The sequence below is a fragment of the Pan troglodytes genome, chromosome 4 (assembly GCF_028858775.2).
Source record: "Pan troglodytes isolate AG18354 chromosome 4, NHGRI_mPanTro3-v2.0_pri, whole genome shotgun sequence".
In the NCBI taxonomy this organism is placed as follows: domain Eukaryota; kingdom Metazoa; phylum Chordata; class Mammalia; order Primates; family Hominidae; genus Pan; species Pan troglodytes.
Window position 1 is genome coordinate 78,817,224 of NC_072402.2, and position 23,951 is coordinate 78,841,174.

Below are 23,951 nucleotides of genomic sequence, written 5' to 3' on the forward strand. Positions count from 1 at the left end.
TTTTTAAATCCTGCAATACATCCAAAATTTCTATAATAGATAAAAAATAAGGGGAAAAGTAATCTAATAATGTGAAAGTGAAAATTAAAAAATAATGTGGTGGTTTGGGGAACAAAACAAGGTGCGGTTTTACTAAATAAAAGTATATACGTGATAATAGATAACACCCTGATAGATTATCTACCTCTTTGATGTCCCCTTCGATAGACTGGGACTCCCCCTCCAAGAGTCGCATAGGACAGGGGTCGTCCCATCCACTCAGAGGCTGCTGTGAGGATCAAATGAAATCAACTGAGTGGAAGCCTTTTGAAAGGCATGGAACTCCCACACGAGTACAAAAATAAATACGACAGATAAAACGAACTTTCTAGTAGGGGCCACATGAAAAATTTTGTAGTCTCTGAATGATCTTGTTATTTGGTTTAAAAAACAAATTGAGACCAGTGCAGTGGCTCATTCCTGTAGTCCCAGCAACTCATGAGGCCAAGGTGGGAGGATCCATTGAACCCAAGTGTTTGATGCTGCAGTGAGTTGTGATCATGCCGCTGCACACTTGTCGGAGCAACAGAGAGAGACCCCACCTCTAAAAACATAAATAAATAAGCAAATAAAATAAGACAAAAAGATAAAGTAAGAATATAGCACAGAGTAATGCATCTTACTCTCAAAGCCATGGATTTGCACTTCTCTTCCAAATGTGTGCCCTGGGAGGTCCCCAGTTAAGCAAAAGAAGTCTGCACTTCCCCAGGGTCAGGGCCAAGGCTTCAAGGCTGTCATTGCTTGCCAAAGACATTGCTTTCCAAAATAAGGGTGGCTGTGTAATTTAAGAACAAATTTTTCTTTTTTAATGGCAAGAGGGCTGAATTATTTCAGAAGTTTAAACCAGATCTCATAAAATCTATCTCCAATTCCTCCATGTCATCAGTTGCTCCCTTTAACATTTAAATAGTCTCCTTTTGAGGGTATGTTTGTGAAGTTTTCTTTCTCCCTGACGACTCTGTACCTTTTTCGCTTGTAAATTCATCACTACCCAGTCTCCAGCTGACAGTGGTGCAAAATAAATGCAGTAAAACAACTCCCAAGGTTTCAGAATCATTGAAAGGATTTTACCAAGGGAATTGATGAGTCAGGAATAATATCCCAGCTGGGTTTTTATTCTGAGTTAAAATATACAAAGGGGCTTTGAATATTTACACTCTCAGCTTTTACAGAAATACTACGCACATTTTGAAAGCTCATATTTATTTTTAGAAGAAAGGAGAAATTAGGCTAACAATGAAAGCAGGCTGAAAATTATGTATAAGTCAGAAGCATACATTAATATTTAGAATGAGGCTGAATACTTGCTGACCAGATTCACTTTCTCAGTTCTGCATTTTTGGAAGGAGAGGAAGGAAAGTGATGAAAACCATGTAATTGGAGGCATGAAAACCAGGCTGTTGTTTCTTGGGCTATTGTTAGCTGCTTCTTTCTGTGGTTGAGGAAAAAGTAGTAATTCTGCACTTCATTTTGGTTATAATCATTTATTTTTACAGGTACCATATTGAACTTGCAGAAAAACAGTTATTTTCCTTCAATCCAGGGAGATGTCTATAGTGTTTAACACTGATTATCAGAGAATGAGTATAGTTATGGTCAGTGGGCTAGATACTGCAAGACTGATGAATTTTAAAAAATCAACTTACACAACAAAATTAAAATGGGTGAATATAATTTTCCACAGCAAAGAAGTAAAAAGCATGATTATATAAGGTTAAGAAGTATAAAAAATATGCTGTTACAGTTAAAATAGAAAATCTCAGTAGACTGTCTTATAAACTAGCCAGTACTCAATGTCATGATTCAGAATAAATAAAAATATGACAAGAAAGACCAATTACCAAATTGTGTCTGATGTTTATGGTCTCAGTGTCTTCAGGGAAGCTAATCAATTAATATTCCCAAGGTTTCTTTCTTCTCTTATATGACAAGATGCTAAAAGCTATTATCATTTTTTGTATTTCAAAACAGTTGTATCAATAGTTTAAAGTTTCTCATTCTCTCAATGTTTCTGAAACCAGAAAAACTATAGCTTCTAGTTTTAACCTAATTTAAATCTAAATTAAGGAATTGGGGCCTATATATTCGTTTTTTACATATATGTGTGTGTGGGATGGGCCTTCCTAAAGTTAATGGAAAGATAGAATTAAAAGATAAAAATTAAAAAGAGTAAACTTTATTTCTTAATATAAGCTCCATTGAGTTCATTGCTTACTTTCATAAGCAATGATACCAGCCATTTAGCCCATCCCTAAAGAACTGGGGGTCCTGGAGATTTAGCTATGTCAGTGCAGCCTTTTTTACAATATTAACTGAAAAACCATGGGTGCCCTTTATAGATTTTTTAAGATTAGGAAACAGAAGTCAGAAGGAGCTAAATCAGGACTGTGGGGTTGATGCCTAAAGATATTCCATCAAAATTATCACAACATTGCCCTTGTTTGATGAGAGGAATGAGCAGAAGCATTGTTATGGTGGACAAAGACTTCCTGGTGAAGCTTTTGTGTGTTTTTCTGCTAAAGCTTTGGCTAACTTTCTCAAAACACTCTCATAGTAAGTAGATATTATCAATCTTTGGCCTTCCAGAAAGTCAACAAGCAAAATGCCTGAGCATCCCCAAAAAACTGTTGTCATGGTCTTTTCTCTTGACCTGTCTGCTTTTGCTTTGACTGGACCAATTCTACCTCTCGGTAGCCATTGCTTTGATTGTGCTTTGTTTTCAGGATCATACTGGTAAAGCCATGTTTCATCTCCTGTTACACCTTTTTGAAGAAATGTTTCAGGATCTTGATCCTGCATGTTTAAAATTTTCATTGAAAGCTCTGCTCTTGTCTGCAGTTGATCTGGGCACAATACTTTTGGTACCCATTGAGTGGAAGGTTTGCTGAACCTTAACTCTTCCATCAGAATTGTGTTAACTGAACCAACTGAGATGTCTATGGTGTTGACTGTTGTTTCTGCCATTAATTGTCAGTCCTCTTCAATTAGGGCATAAACAAGATTAACTTTTTTATTTGCAAACTGATGTAGACGGTCTGCCCCTGAGGACTTCATCCTTAACACCATCTGGTTCCTTCCTAAAATGAGTTATCCATTTGTAAACTGCTGATTTCTTTGGGACGTTGTCTTCATAAACTTAAAAAAAAATCAGTGTTTCACCATTCTTCTACCGAAGCTTCACCATAAATTTGATGTTTATTCTAGCTTCAATTTTAGTAGAATTCATGTTGCTCTGTTAGGGGCTCTCTTCAAACTGATGTCTTATCCTTCTTAGTGCCTCAAACTAAATCTTCTTCAGACATGCTATAACAAGTTAGTATGAGTTTATATTGCTTCAAAAAATTTTTGGAATCCATGCATAATTTTTTCATAATATGCATTTTCCATTAACATATTGAAGACCGCGTGTGTGTGTGTGTGTGTGTGTGTAAACATATATATTTGAGTTCTACATTGTTCTTACTTCTAACTCAATGTAAGGCTCATTAACATGTTTCTGCTATCATTAGGATTCAGAGATATAACCTGGGAGGAGACATCTGGCTAAGAACAGGGAGCTGACTGGCTCTCTGTATTAATGTTCTAATGAATAAAAAATTTTCACAAACTTAGCTGCTTAAAACAACATAAGTTTATTATCTCACAGTTCTGTAGATCAGAAGCCTGGGTAAGCTGCACTAGGTTTTCTGCACAGGGTCTTACAAGGTTGAAGTCAAAGTGTTAGCAGAGCTGTATTCTCATCCGGAAGCTCAGTGGGAAGAGCCCGCCTCAAAGCACATTCAGGATGTTGGCAGAATGCAGTTCCATGTGGTTATAGGATTGAGGTCCCTGCTTTCTTGTGGACTGTTGGCCTGGAGTTGCTCTCAGCCCCTAAATGTCACTCTCAGGTCCTTTTCAAGTGGCTTCCTCCACCTTCAAAGCAGGCATTTCTTGTGCTTTGAGTTGCTCTGACTTTCCCTTCTACTACCAGCTGGAGAAAATTCTGTACTTTTCAAGGGCTCATGGAATTTGGTTAGGATCACCCAGGTAATCTCCCTTTCAATTAACTCAAAGTGAGCGATTAATAACCTTAATTATTAATATATCTGCAAAATCCCTTTGCCATGTAACAGCACATAATCACAGGGATGACATCAGGGGACCAAGATCATGACAGACATCTTGGATTTGCCTACTATGCTCTCACAGTTAAGAGACCCAAGAATTATAATCATCTAAGAGCTGGCTTATGTCTGTGACCTTTGTCCTTGTGCAACAGTTCTGTCATTCAGAGATAGGATGCTCAATGTCTCCTACACCTTGGCCTGAAGCTAGCACCATTCTCATTCCCTTTGCCCTTGTGTCCAAAGCCTCATTCTGGGCCTGAAACTGCCAAGCAGCCACTCGTGCTTAACAGAATACCTCCTGTGAGTCTACTCCATGGAAACCTAGTTCCATGTCCAGGAAAAGTGACACTTTGTGTGATGGCTGACTGAAAAATACATAACGTGTCTGTGTGCTCTGGCTCCCTTAGCTGGCTGAGTTTCTGCAGTGAAGATCACACCTCTGTTTCATGTTTTATTTCAGACTCGCAGGGCAATGACATTAAAGTCACTGCTGAGAGCACTGGTGAGCATGCCTCCTCACTACCGCTACCTTTGCATCAGCCACCTCATTGGATGGACGGCCTTCCTGTCCAACATGCTGTTCTTCACAGATTTCATGGGCCAGGTAATGAACGTGTCTGTGCACACAATCACTGTTACACATCATTTCCTCCATTAACACCTGTTGAGGTTCTTCTGGGCTATCCTCTAAGATTGGCACAGTAAGAATGTAGGAAAGGGTACCATCAAGAAGCTGGCTTACAGACAGGTGTAGAAAAATGCTACTATACCCTGGACAACTAGAGGACACTACGGAGCCTGCCAGTATTTAATCAAATACAACAAATAGGGCCAATTGATGTGAGCTGTAGCAATCATGGCAGGCTTCAAAAAGGAGGGGTGGGGTTCAGGCCAGGCATGGTGGATCATGCCTGTAATCTCAGTGCTTTCGGAGGCCAAGGTGGAGCAATCATTTGAGGCCAGGGGTTCAAGGATGCGGTGACCTATGACTGTGCCGCTGTACTCCATTCTGAGTGACAGACCAAGACCCTGTCTCTTAAAAAATAAAATATGATAATAAATACACATAAAAAAGGAGGTGCAGTATGGTCTGGGCCTTGAAGGGTGAGTAGGAGTTAGAGGAATATTAGAGAGGGAGAAAACATTCCAAGCAGGAACAGGAATGGCCCATGTGGAGATGAGTCAGAAGCCGATTGGCTGTAGCAGAAGATGAGTGGTAGGATTGCCTAAGTCAGGTGGGGCCAGCTGTGAGATGGAAGGAGGAATGTTAAGGATCCGAGAGAGTGTTGTTGAGATCTGATGCAGCAAGCATTAGATTTCTGATAGGTCCTTGAATGAAGATGTGATAGGATGGAAGGGGCGACTTGGTCATGACAGCATCAGCTCTGTACTTTAGAAAGTACATTTGCTCCCCAGGGCTGGGGAAGCAGAGTGCATGCATGAGAAGGGGTTCTTACTACATTGCATTTGTACCTCAACAGCCTCCAATCTCTCTTTCAGATTGTGTACCGCGGGGATCCCTATAGTGCACACAACTCCACAGAGTTTCTCATCTACGAAAGAGGAGTCGAGGTTGGATGTTGGGGCTTGTGCATCAACTCCGTGTTTTCCTCACTTTATTCTTGTAAGTCTTTCTCTCTCCTAAGGATGTCTTCTAAAAGTTTCTGGTCTAGCACAACTTGGATTTGATATTTCTATGTGTATTTCCTACTGTTTAAAATATCAGATTCTTAATAAATCTATGGACGTCAGGAAAAACTATTACCTTAAAAAGAACCATATAAAGCATCCTTTTTTCATCGTGAATTCTAGGTGTCATTTCCTCACTGATTACTTTGCTCTTGGAATCAGTGGGTTCCTGATCAAGTTTCTCTGGAAAATGAAAGGGAATCTTTACAAGATGAAGTGTTGGATGGATGAGTCCCAGCAGGTTCGTGTTCTACTGGAGCAAGATCATTGGTAGCATTTCATAGATAGGCTTATCAGATTTGTAGATGATACAGAAGAGAAGCAATATTAATATGACAGGTGACAAAGTCAGCATGCAAAATGACCTTAGCTCAGATGTGTAACTGGGTGGGTTATAGGAGCACCACACCAGGATTGGGGACAGCTGGCTTTCCTTCCCAGGTGCCAGCTTTTCTGAGCCTCTTAACCTCCACTTACCTAAGTTGCAGCTGTGAAGACACTGAACAAAGGGATTTCTGCTATTGTCTTTATGTAAGTCCAGGTGGCTGTGCTACAACTCCAGGGCATTGCACAGGCTGCATTGTACTTGCAACTGTGTATGGATATCTCCAAGCTCTGTATACATTGAGTTAAGTGAAACGTCTGGCCTGAAAAATGTATGCAGTTCTCCTAATTATAAAGAGCTCCTATAAAGGGCTCTTCTTCTGCAAGATTGTAAGAATAACTGACCCCCAACTCAGGGCTCTGGGCTTTGGACAGGTCCAGGGGACAGCAGGGATATGGCCCAGGTGAAGGAAGTGGGAAGAGATGGGGAGAATCCCTGTTACCATTCTCAGGAGGACTCACTCTGTCACTGTCAGCCTGCTTCTTGTGAAGGGAAAGCGTGGATGTATGTGAGGGCCCCTTCCCCCTCCCTTTACCTAGCCATAGCACAGCAGGAAACCTGCCTCAAGACCTCTTAAAAATTTAGCCCAATTGGGAAAATGGGACCTCATATAAACATGCAAGAAGTTCATGAGCCCAATAATCACATAACAACAACATTCATTATTTTAAAATTTATGATACTCAAAGAGTAGTGCTTAAAGATTACATTTATTTAGCAAACTCTTTTCTTCCTCTTCGAGTGTGCAAACTAAGAAAAATTCCAGGAGGAAGATTTCAAGCACTTAAAATAGAATAAAAGAATGTTAGACTAAAAGGGTCTAGTAAATTATCCAGCTTAAGTCCTTCATGATTTCAAGGGCTGAGGGGACTATTTACCACTACCCTCATTCTTTTTTTTGTTTTTCTTCTTTTTTTAAGACAAAGTCTCACTCTGCCACCTGAGCTGGAGTGCAGTGGCATGATCATGGCTCACTGCAGCCTCAACCTTCTGGGCTCAAGCAAGTCCCAGCCTTCTGAGTACCCGGGACCACAAGCACATGCCACTGTGCCTGGCCTATTAATTTAAAAAAAATTTTTTTTGTAGAGATGGGGTCTCCCTACATTGCCCAGGCTGGTCTCGATCTCCTGGGCTCAAGTGATCCTCCTGTCTCAGCCTCCCACAGTGCTGGGATTACAGGCATGAGGCACTACATCCAGCCCTACCTTCATCTTTGTCAGAAAAAACAGTGTCAATCTAAACTTCTTTTTCCTCAGGGAACTCCTACTAGATAACATTCCATTAGTCTTGTCTGCATAAATTTTATGGCATTTGAAACTTTAAAGCATATTATTTTAGGTCCCTTCTAGTTAAAAGCGTTTCTAGTTACAAAAGAAATTATTAGTTGAATAGTTTTCCAAAGTTTTATTAATGTATAAATCTACGGGATCCCTACCATTGTAAATTCAAATCAACATTTTATTTATAAAATACCAGCCAGCTCTGCTCAAGGATTTTAGGGGTTCCCCATGCCCATAGGATAAAGTCAAATTCCTGAGCTTTTCACAGTTTGGCCTAGTTCATACTTTGCCCTTTTTCACTCCCATATCAATTAACCACCCTCAATGACCCACTATGCAGACTTTCTCATCTCTGGGTATTTGCCACTGCTTTTAGTTTCTTCTGCCTGAACTGCTCTTTCTACTTCCCCAACTGGACAACTTCTAATAATATTTTTAGACCCAGCTTAAATATTACTTCCTCAGTGAAATCATTCAAGTTTTCTTCCCCCTGCACCTCAACCCACTCTGGGCAGAATCAATCCTTTCCTTTCCTTCCAGAGCTCACTATATTACCCTCTATTTTGGATTCATCACATAACATCAGGAGCAGATTCAGAGTTTCTATCCATATGGAGGTTGGCAGGACAATCTGGCTGCTGAGGTGGAGAGTGCTGATAGGGACTTGTTTCTAAGCTCCTTTTGTATACAGCAGGTACAGGTATACCAGTTAGAACAACAACACTGAGTACTAAGATATGGCCTATTGTTCATTTCATAATATCATACACTACTAGTCATAACTGGTGCTTAAATCTATAATTTCCCCTCAGTCCTGAAGAGAGGCATTGTGTGAGGATATGACTACCACTGGGTATCAGACCCATCAGAGGGCAATTCAAGCTTGGCCCTGAAGTTCACTGAATTATCTCTGTGAATAAAGTATTCTTTGCCAGACTTTCAGTCTCTGTACTGAAGTTACTTATGTTTCCAAATACCTCTTTGCCCTACTTTGCCTTCTCCTCTGCTGGCATACACACTTGGATAAGAGCATTTCCCTAATGGGTATTGATGGTATCTTTTAGGTATTGAGACACTTTAGATTACATTTTCTATATAAATATAATTATTAAGCAAGCAGAAACTGTTCTAGCTTTATTCTCCTTTTTGTATTCTCAACCTTAACAACAGTCCTCCAGTCATGGTATAAGTTTAATAGAGGAAGCAATGTTGCCTACTTGTCATTTCCAGATCTTTGTCTTCCATCAGTGTAAGACAGTGTTTAGTTTCATAATTGATTGAAATGTACTGCAAATAAGGTTGCTTGTCTACAAGGTGTAAGTCCAATAATTATATGAATAGATATGGAAAATGTCATTCTTAATAGTCACATTTCAAGTATCTGTTATTTATCCTCTGATTCTTGTGTTCCAGGAGAATGGGGCAGGGAAGAGATGAGGAATGTGTGGATTAAAAACAACTGAGGGAAGAAGATAAAAACAATTTAGAGATTTTCCTTGCCATTGTAGAAAACCTTGTAAAATGTTTTAAAGCAGAATTTTTCATTTTTAAAAATTAGCTCTGCCACTATACTGATATAAGCAAGCCAAGTTGACCTGCTAGAAGAGGAACCCAGTTAAGAGTCAACTGTCTCCAGCTCAGTCTGTCTTGTTGCTTAATTGGATGTTTTCTACATGCTAGGCATTAGGCTGGGTGATTTCATAGACACTTCATCTCACTTGATCCTGGCAACAACTCCAAAAGATGGTTTTATTATTCCCAGTTTTCAGATGAGGAAGCTGGGGTTTTGAGAAGTCAAGGAACTTGTTTACCAGGAGTTAGGGAGCCAGCGATGAGGAGATGCTGGGTGCTGTGGGAGCCCCTTACCAGTCTGGGAAGGATTGGCAAGTCAGGGAAAGTGTCTTCAGATAATCGCACATCTTTTACCTCCTTCTCAGGTGTGCAGACTCCATTCAGATGGGGGCTAAGAAATCATGAATGACTTAGATCATTCTGTAAATTTTGGTTGTTTCAATTTTCCCCAACCTGACTTTGGGTTGTAGGGCCAAGATAGGCCTGTGTTATTATTTTCGTCCTATGGGGCCACAGCCCATCTGATTCAGAATAACCCACACTTTTCTTGAAGCCCCAGGTTCCCATAGTTAGGTCAGATTTTCCACCACCTTTCTCGCTTCTTTTTGCTATCCAGCTGTCTGCTAAACAGTGCCAGATTCTTCTTTGTAGAAAAAAAATCAGCCTACCAAGGCAATTTCAAGCTGTCCTTTATGCAAAGGTCTTTAAAATGGTTCCAAAAGCCAGCTGTTTTCAACCCACAGATAAGGGGATTCTTTTGTTCCTAGCTAAGTATCAAAGGATGTCTAAAAAGGTGAATCTTCAGAAGAAAGGATTGTCTGAAATTATTAAATGTTATGAGGCACTGCCAGCTGTAATTTCTCCCTCTCTTCTTCCCACAGACTTTCAGAAAGTTTTGGTATCCTACATTGGATTAAAGGGTCTTTACTTCACGGGATATTTGCTGTTTGGCCTGGGGACGGGATTTATTGGGCTCTTCCCGAATGTCTACTCCACCCTGGTCCTGTGCAGTCTGTTTGGTGTAATGTCCAGCACCCTGTACACCGTGCCCTTTAACCTCATTACTGAGTACCACCGCGAGGAAGAAAAGGAGGTGTGCTGTCATTGAACCTCTGCCTTGGGTAACATCCAGACTCATCTGAAGGCTGGGGAGGATTTGGTAGCAATGTGTAGAGCAGAGCTGGAAAATAAGGGTTCTTGAAACAGCAGCAGTCAAATGCCCAACCAACTGCAACCATGATCTTGTTGCTGCTCACCAGCCCAGCCCAGCCCAGCCCAGCTGTCCTGTCCTCCTTATTCTCAACTCCTGCTCACTTAGGGAGCTGTAGGGCAAGAAGTGTTACTCCCATTTTTCTAATTAGAAAAAGGCTTGGTGAGGCTGAGAAACCAGCCCACAATTACACAAAGACAAAAAAAGGGGGACCCAGGTCTTCTATAACCACCTCATAGGTCTCCCTGGTGCCACCTGCAGCATTTCTAGATACCCACAATAAGGGTCTCCCTATCCCCAACTTTCAGAGGTACATAGTGGAATTTCTTGGCATTATTTGCTGAGGGTAGGAAAGTCCTAGGCAATGGAGTCCAGATTTTAGTAAGTCAGACCCCATGTGTGAGAAGGAAAGCTGGAATCATGGGTGGTAATCCCCACTTTGCTGCCCTGAGCGGGACCTGCGCCATTTAAACCTTGGAACGCAACTAGTGAACAAGCGCCTATGCGGTGCTTATAACAGAGTCGGTGTTTCCACTCTAAAATTACCACCTCTTCTTATCAAAATTTGCAACTTTCTTCCCATGAAAACAGGCTTACAGTTCCTTAACTGGAGCAATGATATAAAAGCCACAGAGATAACTCCAAGTTTAATCCAGCTCAGCATGAAACTGCAAAAACACTGAACATATAACCATCAGACTATAATTCTGGCCATGTTTTTCATCATTTGATCTGGCAGCAGGGCAGAGGTGCACCAGGAGTAAAAACCTTTCAAAAAAGAGGTGTGGCTTTCCTCATCCCCTGGCAAACATTGTCACCAAGGTGGGATGTTGCTGCTAATGGGAGAGTCATCATAAAAAACTGTCCCTACAAGGAGAGTGTTACATGGTGTTGGGGGAAGAAAACCTACGCTTCAGGCTCAGAGAAACCTGGATTCAAATCCTGCCTCTCTCATTTGGAAGCTGTGTTACACTGGGGATGTTATTTACTTGTTTATTAGTTAGCACTTAGAATGAGTTCATTTTTAGGTGAGATAATATATTCACAATGATACACAAAAGTGCACACTGTGTGCTCCCTTTACCATTTACTATCTCCCTCCAGCCCCAACGTGTTACCACTCTTACTAGTTTTTTGTTAATCTTTCCGGCATTTTTAAATAAAAACCAAGCAAATGTAAATCTGTTTTCTTATTTTCCTTTCTTATTCAAAGGATAATATGCGTTTTTCAGCATAATGCTTTTTTTTTGCCTAATAGTGTAGGAAATCATCATTTAAGCTCGCAGGCCCTCAGTTTCCTCATGAGGCAAATGGAAAGAATGTTATTTACCTTATAGAAAAGCAAACAAGATAGTGGATGTGCTTAGCATAGTGCCCCCTAGCACCTGACAAAGACTCAAAATGTGATAGCTAGTATTATAATTATTACCATGGGGGTAATGATAATAACATGTGAATCCAGGGAGGTGGTGAGGTTGAAATACAGTAACAGGTAAAAAAAACCCAGGCCCAGCACATAGGCGATACCCAACAAATGACAAAGTTATCAGCCAGTTCGGAAGAAATATCAAGTATTAACCAAACATTATTATATTAATCAAGTAGCAACCATATTTTGAAAGATTGAAATGCTTTTTAAAGTTGCTTCTCTTAAGGACATCAGCAATTCAACATCCTTCTTAAAATCTTTGAATTTTTAACACTAAGAAAGGAAAAGAATGGGATATTTATTAAGTATCCACTACATTGTATTGATTATGGCCCACCACTTGTTTTTGTACAGTCTGCGAGCTAAGAATTCCTTTTAATTGTTTAAATGATTGGAAAAAACGTTCAAAAGAAGGTTAATATCTTGTGACAGGTGAAAATTACATGAAATCAAATGCTAATACCCATCAATATTCAGTTCAGTTCCACATCACCAATTCATGAAAATTACATGAAATCAAATGCTAATAATGTCCATCAATATATATTGGAAAGCCAACTCAGCTCCACATTGCCCCTGCTTTTGCACTACAACAGCAGAGTTGAGTAGTTATGACCAGGGCTGTATAATCCACGAAGCCAAAGGTATTTACTATCTGGCTGGTCACAGAAAAATTTTGCTGACTTGTGCCCTAAATGACAGTTCCTTGTAGGTCAAATGGTGGTTCTGTGCTTCCTTTGCAGAGGCAGCAGGCCCCAGGAGGGGACCCAGACAACAGCGTGAGAGGGAAGGGCATGGACTGCGCCACCCTCACATGCATGGTGCAGCTGGCTCAGATCCTGGTCGGAGGTGGCCTGGGCTTTCTGGTCAACACAGCCGGGACCGTTGTCGTCGTGGTGATCACAGCGTCTGCGGTGGCACTGATAGGCTGTTGCTTTGTCGCTCTCTTTGTTAGATATGTGGATTAGGTCAATAAAGAGACAATGACCCTAACCTCAGATACAGTGAAGCACATGGCAGGAAGTTAACATTTTCTGCAGCTCTGAATCTTAGGGTCTGCCCATTGGACGCCCACTATTGTGATTTCAGCTGTGGAATCTGCCCACCTCTCTCTCTCTCTCTTTTTTTTTTTGAGATGGAGTCTTGCTCTGTCACCCAGGCTGGAGTGCAGTGGCACGATCCCGGCTCACTGCAAGCTTCGCCTCCTGGGTTCACACCATTCTCCTGCCTCAGCCTCTCGAGTAGCTGGGACTACAGGCGCCCACCACCATGCATGGCTAATTTTCTGTATTTTTAGTAGAGACGGGGTTTTGCCATGTTAGCCAGGATGGTCTCGATCTCCTGATCTCATGATCCGCCCCCCTTGGCCTCCCAAAGTCATGGGATTACAGGCGCAAGTCACCGCGCCCGGCCCCACCTCTCACTTTAAACCAATCCTCTGCACAACAGTCCCCATATTTCAGGCAACGTTTGCCTGGACTATGCCTCCATGCATCGGTGGCAAGGGGTAAGTGTGGGTGGCAGCATCTCGGTGCAAGGGTGGAAGAGGCAGGAGCTGCTTTTCACAGGGCATTACAAATCTTGCTGAGACCTCAGAAGCAGACTAATTCCATATACAATGCTTGGATGTGTTCTGTGAAGTGATTTGATTTTTTTTTTAGCCAGGGGTGCATATATATTGGGGAATCATGTATTTCATCAAATTCACAAGTATTCAAAATATTGCTAATGATTTATTCTCTGATATTAATTTATTCATAATTTGCTCATAATTAATTCCTATTACTTTATGATACCCCTGACAAGTCTACGCAAACATCTCATGCTGGAGAATTCACCACTTTAAAATAGTTCATTTCATTGACACAGTAAAAATATTTCTCTCTAGTCTGCACCCTTGTTTTGTCCTCTGGATTTGATGTGAAAGTCTTTCAAAAAAACAGCCCCCTGTTTCTCCTCTGATCTTCTCTTCTCCAAGCTAAGCAGTTTTTCTCTAACCATACCCCTTCAACTGCCCCATGATGAGGTTTTCAGCAGCCTTGAGAGACAGCATGGTTTAATAAAAATCATGTTTTGGAATCAGCTGGTTTTGAATCCTGGCTTTGCCACTCAGCAGTAAACTATGTAATCTCCCCAAGGCACACTTGCTCATCTATACATTTGGGATAAGAATTGCTATCTCAGAGAGTTGTGATGATTAATAATATGTAACATTGGTTCAGGCATGGTGGCTCATACCTGTAATCCCAGCACTTTAGGAGACCGAGGCAGGGGGATCCCTTGAGGCCAGGAGTTTGAGACGAGCCTGGGAAACATAGGGAGACCCTCTCTCTACAAAAAAAATTTTAAAAATTAGCTGGGCATAGTGGTGCATGCCTGTAGTCCCAACTATTGGGGAAGATGAAGTGGGAGAATTGCTTGAGCCTGGGTGATCGAGGCTGTAGTGAGTTGTGATTTTGTCACTGCACTCCACCCTGGGAGACAAAGCGAGTCCTGGTCTCAAAACAAACAAACGAACAAACCACAAAACACAAACCATGACATTTATGGAGTCTTTACCACTATTCTAAATGCTTTAACGTTAACACAGCAATTGTGGGAGTGGGTGCTGTTACCACTCTCCATTTTTTAGATAAAGAAATGGAGGCAGAAAGACATAACTTATCTGAAACCACACAATTCTTAAGTGACAGAGCTGGGCTTTGAACCCAGTCACTTTGGTTCCGTTGCTTCCTGTAGGGACAGCACTTAGCCTGGTGTCTGGCACATGAATGGAGGCATGTGATCCACAGCCCATCCATCTTCACTGCTTCCCCTACTCCTCTCTCCACCTAGGCAGTGTAGAGTCCTTGTGAGCATGCTGGCGTCAGCACATCCATAGCCTCCCACCTGCCTCCACCCTCTACCGCTCCTGCAAACGACCACCCTTAGCCACTTAAGGGTGGACAGACTCAGTGGCATGGAATTCCCTCTGGAGGATAGACTCAAGAAAGAACCCATGGATTCCTTGTAAATAGACTCAGGGCCATTTGGACAAGAGATTCCAAGGTCTCAGGTACCCAAGCATAATCTAGGAGGTGGGAGGACTAGGGGGGCACAGATTCCAGAGGGTCCTGTGCAATCCTTGCCATGTGGGGAGGGGCAGGGGAAGAGCAGGGTCTCCTCTAATGATGACACCCAGACCAGGGGCCCTGGCTGCCCAGGTCTAAGGACTGTATCTACTGAAGTTGGCCAGCCTAGGAGCAAAGAGCCATTTGTTGTCATTCTGTGCTGCAGCCTTCTTCTCCTTCCCAGCCTCCCCAAGTGTCTTATAAGGCAGTGGCATTCCTGATATCTCACACGCGCTTTCCTCCTGCTGCTGCTGCTTGGGCTTCCACTTTGTTGCTTCAATTCTACCATTACTTCCTTTGTGTTTAAAGAACCCACTCTCTGCAGCTACCTGGTTCTTATACCTGTGACTGAGGCAGTGCTGGGGTGTGGAGCAAGGCATCTGAAATGCCCCTGTGAGTCTGCCCGCTTCTGGTGTATATGTTGGGGGGAACAATAGAGGGCAGGGGTTTATGCTAAAGTGGCCACTTCTTCCTGCCCCCTGCTCAACCTCGTCACCTGCAGGGCATGCAGCTTCCTTATCCAGGCTCCTGCAGTGTGTCTGTCCCATTCTCTCCAGATCACTGGTGCTTTCCAGACCCAGCTAGGCTGTCTTCTCTGGCTTGAGCATGCTTTTTTACTTATCACCCTCCAAGCCTTGCTCCCTTCTCATTTTCTGCTTCCCAATCAGGTCCTCCTGTATTCTATTAGTACATTCACTCCCAAATGAAATAATCTCTTTCTTTTCACAGAATATATACAAAATTACCCCTTCTTCTCTACTCCACCCTCCCATCCCCCTGCCATTATCCATCCTGGAGAAATAAGTTAATGACTCATTTAGAGAGGCCACTAGGGAAAACACCTGCTCCCAACCCCATTGTGTGGGATGAGGATGGGTAAATGCTCAGAGGACTTCATGGCACATAACTCTTGGCATTAGGAAAGAAACAGCGACAAGCCACCTCTCTTATTTCTCTTACCTGTACTTGGCCTCTGCAAGGTTTAGAAATGGAATCCTCTCCAGGGTTCAGTGTTTATTTCCTGTCCGTTTCTCCAAAAACTGTTCTGATGTGTGAAGATGTGGAAATGAATAGATGGGCCAGCTGGAAAGGTGACCCACAGCTGAGGGCCATCTTATTGAACCCCAAGAAGTCAAATGTAGTCATCCCTAACCAACCATAGGGCACTTATGCGCACGCGCGCACACACACACACACAAATATGCAAATACTCATTGAACTCAACTCCCTTGAGGTTTGAATGAATAAATATAATCCAATTTTCAAAGTCTTTAACCACATTTGGGAATCTAAGTATTTGTTCTCAGTATACCAATGACATATTCTTTCTGGCAAAAGAAATTTCCTTTCCCCAGACAAATAAAACTAGTACAAGGACGCATACTCTCAACAGAAATCCTGGGAAATCCAGGAAGAGAAAGAGAATCCCTACTACTTTGTTTCCTGCTTCCCTAACCAAGCATCTGACATTCCAACACCAAAGCTTTTAGTCACCACATTTTATTAGCGTTGAATATCCTCTCTACCTCCGAACCAACCCCTGCCATTCTGCCTAAACTGTGCCCATATATTTAGACCTGTCTCAAATATTATTTTGACCAGAAAGTCTGATCTCCCAGCAGGATCAACTTTTCCTTCCTTTGTCTTTCTTTCTTTCAGCCTTACTTTGACATTCAGCTCATCATTCCCTGTCTTATCTTGCTTGTGCTCACCGCTGTCTGTCCTTTTACATGTGGAGGTCAGAAATGTGTCTGGTTCATGTACATCACCTCAGCACCCTGTACAGGGGATGGCACAAAACAGCCACTCAAAAAGTAATTGTTGATTACAATTGATCTGACCATTTCCTTTGGTGACCCTTTGTCTTTGTGGTAGACCAAAGTCATGATCTTTGATCCCTCCTGCCACGTTCTCAGAAGCCTTGTGCTTGGGATTTGGACAAAGTGACCCTTTTTATAGAGGTTATTTTTTTCCCATTCCTCCAGCTCCTTCTTTGCTGTTTTTCTAGTGCCCATAGTAGCAGATGCACATACTTCAACACCCTTTCCTAAAAATTCTGAGCTACCCATACATTATTTTATTGTTAAATTGAAATGGAAATTTGCTTTGATAAGAATCTCTCAGTAAGAGTCTATTATCCGTGTTATAGATGTATCTCCTACCATGCAAATGTTAGTTTTTTCCTGTGTTTACTTTTTCATGTATTTTGTATTTTGGGGACCTTTGTGGAGCTTACATTTCAGTCTTTGTTAGCCTAATTGCTATTCAATATCTATATCAATAATTGTTCTTCCCAAAGGGTGAAGAAAAAAATGGACTACTTCAAAACAAACACACCATTCAGTTTTCTAAAAGAGCTGACTTCACAAGACTGCTCAGAATCGCGACTGGCAGCTTCTGCCTTTGTGGGAAGGCATGAGTGTTTAGTCATTTCACTGTGTTTTGCAATCACAGAAAGCAGATCAGGGAAGGCGGGAGTTGTAGATCTCACACTTTGAGCCCTGAATCTCAGATACTGCAGAAAACTTTCAACAACATTACTAAACAATTCTACTGTTCAAGAGGCTCTTTAAACAGACCTGTTTTTACGAATGGCTATTTTTTATATTAAACCAACCACCCCGGTGGGTGCCTGCATCATTAGTTTTTTGGCCCCAAACCAGGTTGCCGAAGAGAGTAGCAGTACCTCTATGAAAGCCAGCAGAGGGGTAGGTAGACTGATGTTTGATCCCAGTTCTTAGAAGAGCCTCAAGAAAGGACTTTGTGAGGGTTTAACATCTTAAGCTCCTGTGATCAAAACAGAGTCAACATGAGAAATGTGAGGCAATCTTCGGAGACAGCTCCATAAACTGTCTGGAGGCTGGGAAAGAATTTGTCATGCATGCTTAATATGTAAAGCACTCTTTAGAATAAATGGAAATTGGTGATGGTAATGTCCGATGGGAATTCCTATTTCCTACCTTCTCTTGTCAATAATATAAGCAATAAAGAAGCCCACACCTGAAATTCTGATGATACCCTCAGAACAGTTTCCCCAGTACTCTGCTCGCTTTAGAACATGGTACCTGAACCTTCTATTTTCTTTCCTACCCCACACCTCTGTTTGAGAGATCCGACCCAGCTTCTAGGAATTTGGTTTCCAAGATTCCACCTCCCCCCGCCCCCCGCCCCAATTCCCCTTGCACATTTCTGAGGTATTTCTTCCTCTTCTATCTAAGCCTACCAGAAAAAAATAAAATAAAATAAATACTGAACCATCCCTCTACTCGCTGGTCCAGGGCCTCAATCAAAGGAACAGCTTGATTCCCAAAGCGTGGGAAGGGAGGAACTGAAGAAGTGCCCCCACTCCTCCCAGTAGAGCTATTCAAGATGCCTCTGGGCCCAGCTCACCGGCAGCACGCAGACTGCTCTCAAAGGAACTGGAGCGCCCGAGCTTCCTGCGCGCAACGCGCCAGCGCCCCACTTCCAACTCTGCTACCAAGTGAGCATATGAGCCCCCTTTTACCTTTTGGGGCAGCAGCCTGAAGAAATTTCCCTGTCCAGCCCTTCTAATCACACTGTGTCTCCTCCCTCCCGCAGTGACGACACTCCCCAGAGAATGGCTCTCCCAAGCTGGTGACAGGTGTTATCCGCCTGCTAACGTCTGAGCTCCGGGGCTGTGCAGCTAGGTCGGGCTCAGGGTGTTCCCGCTGGCCCAGTCCGGAATGATAATTGTCATAATGACTCCATTGGAGGTGGCTTTCCTTTGCCGTTTCTCCTGCGGGCGGACCAGGATGGTCAGTTCTTTTTCTTAACTCCAAAAGCGTTTCTTGCCTACCAGCTCTAGATTCCTGGGGCAGCCCCGCAGCAAGTAGGACCTTGGCGCTGCTGCAGTCTCGTTTGCCAAGACGCAAAGGAGTGTTTGTGCCGACGGCTGCCCTCTCCGCAAAAGTCGCTGGAATAAACGGGCACAATTGTCTGCGCATCATTTGGCTAAGCCCCGCTCCCCGTGCCAATTTCTCTACATTTTTGCTGCTTGTCTTCGCTTCTGGGCGCCCCCACACTACTCAGCGTGGGAAGAGTAAGGAGAGGCTGTGGGGTGCGGAGCGGAGGTTGGCTGTCTGGCCCGTGGGGCTCGTCTCTATCCCTTTGCCAATTTCCTCTCTCCACCTGATTTCGAAGCATCTCCTCTCCAGAGTAGGTCCTCGGCCTATCCACAGGCTCCTCCTCCATGCTCTGCCCATCCTCCTCCCACCTACTTCTTAAATGGGCCCCCCCCCCAGCCCTCCTTCATCCTTTCACCTCTTTATCGCCCGGGGAAGGCCACCTTGCCCCGACGGCGCGCCCTGGGCCTGAGGCCTGCGTCAGTAGGCAGAGCTGCTGGGCAGCAGGTCGTAGCGCCCCCCGCTGTAGACCACGACGCCAGGTGGGTAGTAGAGCAGGTCCGGCTCCGCGGCCGCGTGGGGCGGCGCCAGGGCCTGCAGCCCCTGATCCTCGTGCTCCGGCTTGGTAGTGGCGGTGAAGGGGCGCATGCTGGTGATCGAAGGAGACGCGATGCGCCACAGCAGGCTCTTGAGCGCCTTGCGGAACTCACGGCGCACGAGGCAGTAGAGGACGGGGTTGAGGCAGCTGTTGGAGTGCGCCAGGCACACGCTCACAGGGAACGCGTATACCTGGCACAGGAAATACTCCTGGCTGAAGGGCACCGCGTTGAACTTGATGAGGATGCTCCAGGTGGTGAGCGCCTGGTTGGGCAGCCAACACAGGAAGAAGGACAGGACAACGATGGTCACTGATTTGGTGACCTTCGACAGTCTCCGGGTGCTGGCTCCGGTCGGGCGTCCTCCGGCTACCGCGGCCCCTCCTTTGGTCCCCGCCGCGCGGCGGTCGGCGATGAAGCGCACCAGCAGCAGGTAGCACAAGATAATGATGCCCAGCGGCAGCACGAAGCCCAGCAGCACCTTCTGCGAGTGGTAGAGGCCCAGCCAGAACTGCCTGTCGCGGCCCAGCAACTTGTCCGGGAAACGCACCAGGCACAGCTCCTCGCCCATCACCTTGACCGTGGTGGAGAAAATGGCACTGGGCAGCGAGGCCAGCGCGGCCAAAGCCCAGATCCACACACACAGCGCCTTGGCCGAGAAGCAGCAGCTGTCCCCCAGGCTCCGGCCGCAGCAGTCGCCCCGGCCGTGTCCTCGGGTCCGGTGGCTCTTCAGAGCCGAGGCCACCGAATGGTAGCGCGTCACACTCATGGCAGTGAGGAAGAACACGCTGGCGTACATGTTCATGGACGTCACCATGGACACGATCTTACACATGGCCTTGCCGAAGGGCCATTTGAAGTCAAGAGCGTTCTCCACCGCCCAGAAGGGCAGGGTGAGCACAAACTGAAAGTCCGTCAGCGCCAGGTTGGTGACGAAGAGGTTGATGGAGGACTTGCGCCAGCCCTGCATGCTCTTCATCAGGTAGAGAACCAGCAGGTTGCCCGCCAACCCCAGGGCGCACACCACCCAGTACACCACGCTGATGAGAATCCGCACCCGGGCCTCTGTGTCTGCGCTCTCTGCCCCGCCGCTGCCCAGGGGATGTCCTGGCGGCGCGCCGTCCGGCAACTCCAGCCCCAGCTCCCACCACAAGTCCGGAAGCTGCAGCGACGCGTTACCACTCGTGTTGGCCGCCTCCAGAAGGTCCGGGACCAGACTGAAGAGTTCTGCTAGCTTGTCCCCGCCTGCTGCCTTATTCATGGTGGCTATCGTGGCTGCATCGGCCATCTGCATGCGCAGGTACCTCTAGGTCATGTTCTGGGGGACAAGACCTAAGATAACACGGTTTACCCCAGTTTTGTTGCCAGGCTAGCCTGCGGGACGTGCGTGGGAGCTTTCAAAGCAGCTACTGAAGAGAGAGCCCAGGAACTGGGTACTAAGCGCGTCCTGGCGCGCAGCGAACGCCCTGGACGCAGGAGTTGAGCTCAGCGGCTGCTTTGGAGCAGAGTTGAGGAGTGCAGCCCGTAAGGCAAGCACTCGGCGTCCAAGGGTTCTCAGGCCAAGCTCGGAGTCCCTAGGTCCTTATGTACAACGCAGACTTCCCCTCTCCGTGTCCCGCGGTCACTGGGGCACTGGCGCGTAACTCCCCCAGCCGCTCAATTGTGCGATTTGGGGCCGCTCGCTCCCTTTCAAATACCTTTATCCGTTTCCTCTGGGACTGCTTGGATGAGGTTTCCGTCCTTGGAGAGAAAGAGATCGTAGAGTTCCATCCACCACGCTCAGCTTCCTGGAGGTCAGTGGGTGTCTGCGTCTCTCCGCGGTTGTCAACTCCGGGTGGGTTGCCAGCGGCTCTCACCAGTTACGGTGGCACTTGCACGGCCAAGGCGGCGGGCCCCAAGGAGCATGCGTAATCCCGGGGCGCCGCGAGGGGCGCTTTCCGAGGTGCTGAACCCAGCCGCGCCCGCGCCGCGAGGGAGAGTTGAGCTGCAGGCAAAGCCCACCCGCCACTCCCGTTTTCCTCCCCAGAGTTTCAGCAGGAAGGGTCTTAAGAGTTTATTTTACACCTGCAGGAGAAAGTCGGCTTTGACGTGAGTTTCCTCTTCCTTTCTTATTCCCAAACATTATGATTAGAAGTTTTTTTTTCTTTCTTCCTCACTCCTACTTTTCACTGGAATTATTCCATTTGGTGAGGAATGGTTCTAAAAATATGAGCTATCCTGCTTACTTTCCTTCTTGAAAGTAATAACAGCGGCCTCTTTTCATGCTCAAATGAGATAATGGGTACTTATTGGATACACAAAGGACAGCTCCACCTCCCCTCTTTAATTAGCTGACCACTTATGCAGTACCTGTGTTTGTCAGGATTTTCAAAGGGTCTTCACATGGCAGAAGTCTGGGCTCAAGGGTTGCCCCTACTTTAATGTATTCTGAGAGGTGACACAAAAACAGAGCAAATAACTGATGGTCCTACTTCACAGAAATTAAATGCCCTAAGCCCAAAGCGCTTCAACAAATTGTTTGATCACATACAGGCCACAGTCTCTTTACCTAGATGCAAATAGAACAGAGGATATCACTGGGCTGATCGTGAACCACCAGCCCTCCTATTTCCATTACTGTTAGCATCAGGACTCTTTTTCAGGCGTTTTTCAGACCAATGGAAGTACATTCTAAGGACTCTTCCAAGGGAATGAGTGGAAACCACTTGAATTACTTCTCAAGCTTCAGTCTACATAAATGCCAGGTCAATCGCTCTGGTGCAAATTACACTTTTAGGACTTACTTTAAAATTTTGAAATGTTTTCCTCTTGGTCTGGGACTAAACTGAAACCAAAGTTTCTTAAGCATAATTGCCCTCACTCCTGGAGTACTACAGAACTCCCAGCTTTACTTAAGGAGATAAAGAGGATGCAACCTTCAAGCTGAGGAGATAAGAAACAGAAAAAGAAAGAAAGAGAAAAACAAAAAGAAAGAAAGAAAGAAAAGAAAAGAAAGAGAAAAAGGAAAAAAGAAAAAAAAAGAAACAAGAAACAATCTTGATTCCAAAGGACTTTTAGCCCTGAAGAGCACACACCTTGCTACGGATGCTGCACAGCTCCGTCTTCCCACTAGAGGGAGTAAGGGCTTTAGTAAAAACCTAGCCAAACACAAACATCTCCTTTGATCAGTTCTTACCTGGAGATCACCCCTGCCCTGAGGATTCCTCCCAAAGCACAGGTTATTTCTATGGATGACTATTATCCTGGTTTTAGTAGCCTCACTTTCACACTCAGTTTTGACTTTATTTTTAACTGGTTATTTCTCCATCAATTTTCTCTCTCTCTTCATCTCTGTCTCTATTTCTCTTTTCTAATATTTCAAGGGACTGTTGAAACACAAGAAAAGCTGGGGCATACCCTGAAAGCTCTCTGCTGTTAAATTTTTGGTATGTTCACACCAATGACCTCCATCCCACACATACACAGCTTCTCAGTGCTTCTAGGCACACCCAGGAATATATCTACTTGGTCTGCTCCAAATCACATGTACATATTCATACTTTATGAAAAAATTATAGGGGCCTGATTCAATTCATCTCACATTCATTGGCCACTTACTCTTGCCAGGCACTGAGATAGGCTGAAAGACATAAGTCCTCTATTTTGAGCCTCTCTGGAATTCTTAATCTAGATGAGTGTGCAATCTACTAGTGTCTAAAACTATATTTTTTGTTTAGTTTTGTGCATGACTAAGTTATCTAGAATGTGATGATTCATGCCAGATAAGTGGACAATAATTTTACCTCTTTTATTATTTCCCTTTTTTTTAAGGGGTGGGTAGGTAACAAATAGTTATACCTTGATGCGATATTCCAGTTTTAGGTTTTTTGGGAGGGGGTACTCTATGTTGGTATTTAAAGAAACCATAAAGGAGGAAGGGTGCAGAGCTTGTTATGTTACATATGTGGTCTGTTTTCCTGTTCCTCTTCTTACCAAAATTGAAACCAGGCTGTGATGGGGGCCTGGAGGAAAATCAGCAGCAAGAAACTGTCTCTCATTCACAGTGGCAGGGTGTGGGATCTTGAAACCTTTTTCCGGGCTTCTTTTGTGTTCCTGAAGCCACGTGGGCCATGCGAAGCCATGAGGACAGCATAAAATCATACTCTAGCATGTAACCATTGGGAGCCCATGATCATAGAAGGGAAGAAATCACCTGCTTTGGTCCAGCATTTTGCAGAGGAGGCTTGAAGAAATGAAGGTATTTACCAAGAATCTCACCACTAGGAAGGAGCCACACCTGGTCTAAAACATGGTCTTGACTCTTAAGTGATGTCTCTTGACCTATGCTCCATTTCCCAATTTGGATCTAAGTCTTCCATATTGTTTTTCAACAAAGGGGTGGGTGGTAGGCTGAATAATGCCTCCCCACACACACAAATATGTCCACATCCCATTTCCCAAGCCCTTGGATGTTACTTTATACAGCCAAAGGAACTTTGCAGCCACTAGAAGCTTAACTAAGCAAAAAGATGGATTCTTTCCTAAAGCCTCAAGAAGGAAACAGCTCTTCTGACATCTTGGCTTTACTCTAGTGAAACTGATTTTGAACCTCTGATCTCCAGAACTGTGAGAGAATAAATGTACCTTCTTTTAAGCCACAACATTTCTGCCCATGTGTTATAATAGCAATAGA

General features: G+C 44.3%; 2 protein-coding genes across 4 annotated transcripts in view; one reads left to right on the forward strand and one right to left on the reverse strand.

Annotated features, from left to right (window-relative positions):
• Positions 1–12,774, forward strand: part of SLC45A2 (solute carrier family 45 member 2) — a 39,516-nt gene extending 26,742 nt beyond the window's left edge. For 2 of the 3 annotated variants that reach the window (XM_063811344.1, XM_526962.9), the window contains 4 exons: positions 4,606–4,749; positions 5,646–5,769; positions 9,953–10,164; positions 12,454–12,774. In XM_063811344.1, coding sequence (XP_063667414.1) covers positions 4,606–4,749; positions 5,646–5,769; positions 9,953–10,164; positions 12,454–12,678 — 705 coding nt within the window. In that variant the 3' untranslated portion in view covers positions 12,679–12,774. Of the gene's footprint in view, positions 1–4,605; positions 4,750–5,645; positions 5,770–9,952; positions 10,165–12,453 lie in introns of those variants that run through there. The other variant, XM_024356644.3, reaches the window with a different exon arrangement.
• Positions 12,775–16,314: 3,540 nt separating this feature from the next.
• On the reverse strand, positions 16,315–22,205 carry RXFP3 (relaxin family peptide receptor 3). The gene has a single exon (XM_054684419.2). It carries the CDS (start codon positions 20,571–20,573, stop codon positions 19,164–19,166), a length of 1,410 nt encoding a protein of 469 aa, XP_054540394.1. The 5' UTR covers positions 20,574–22,205; the 3' UTR covers positions 16,315–19,163.
• Positions 22,206–23,951: the final 1,746 nt, after the last annotated feature.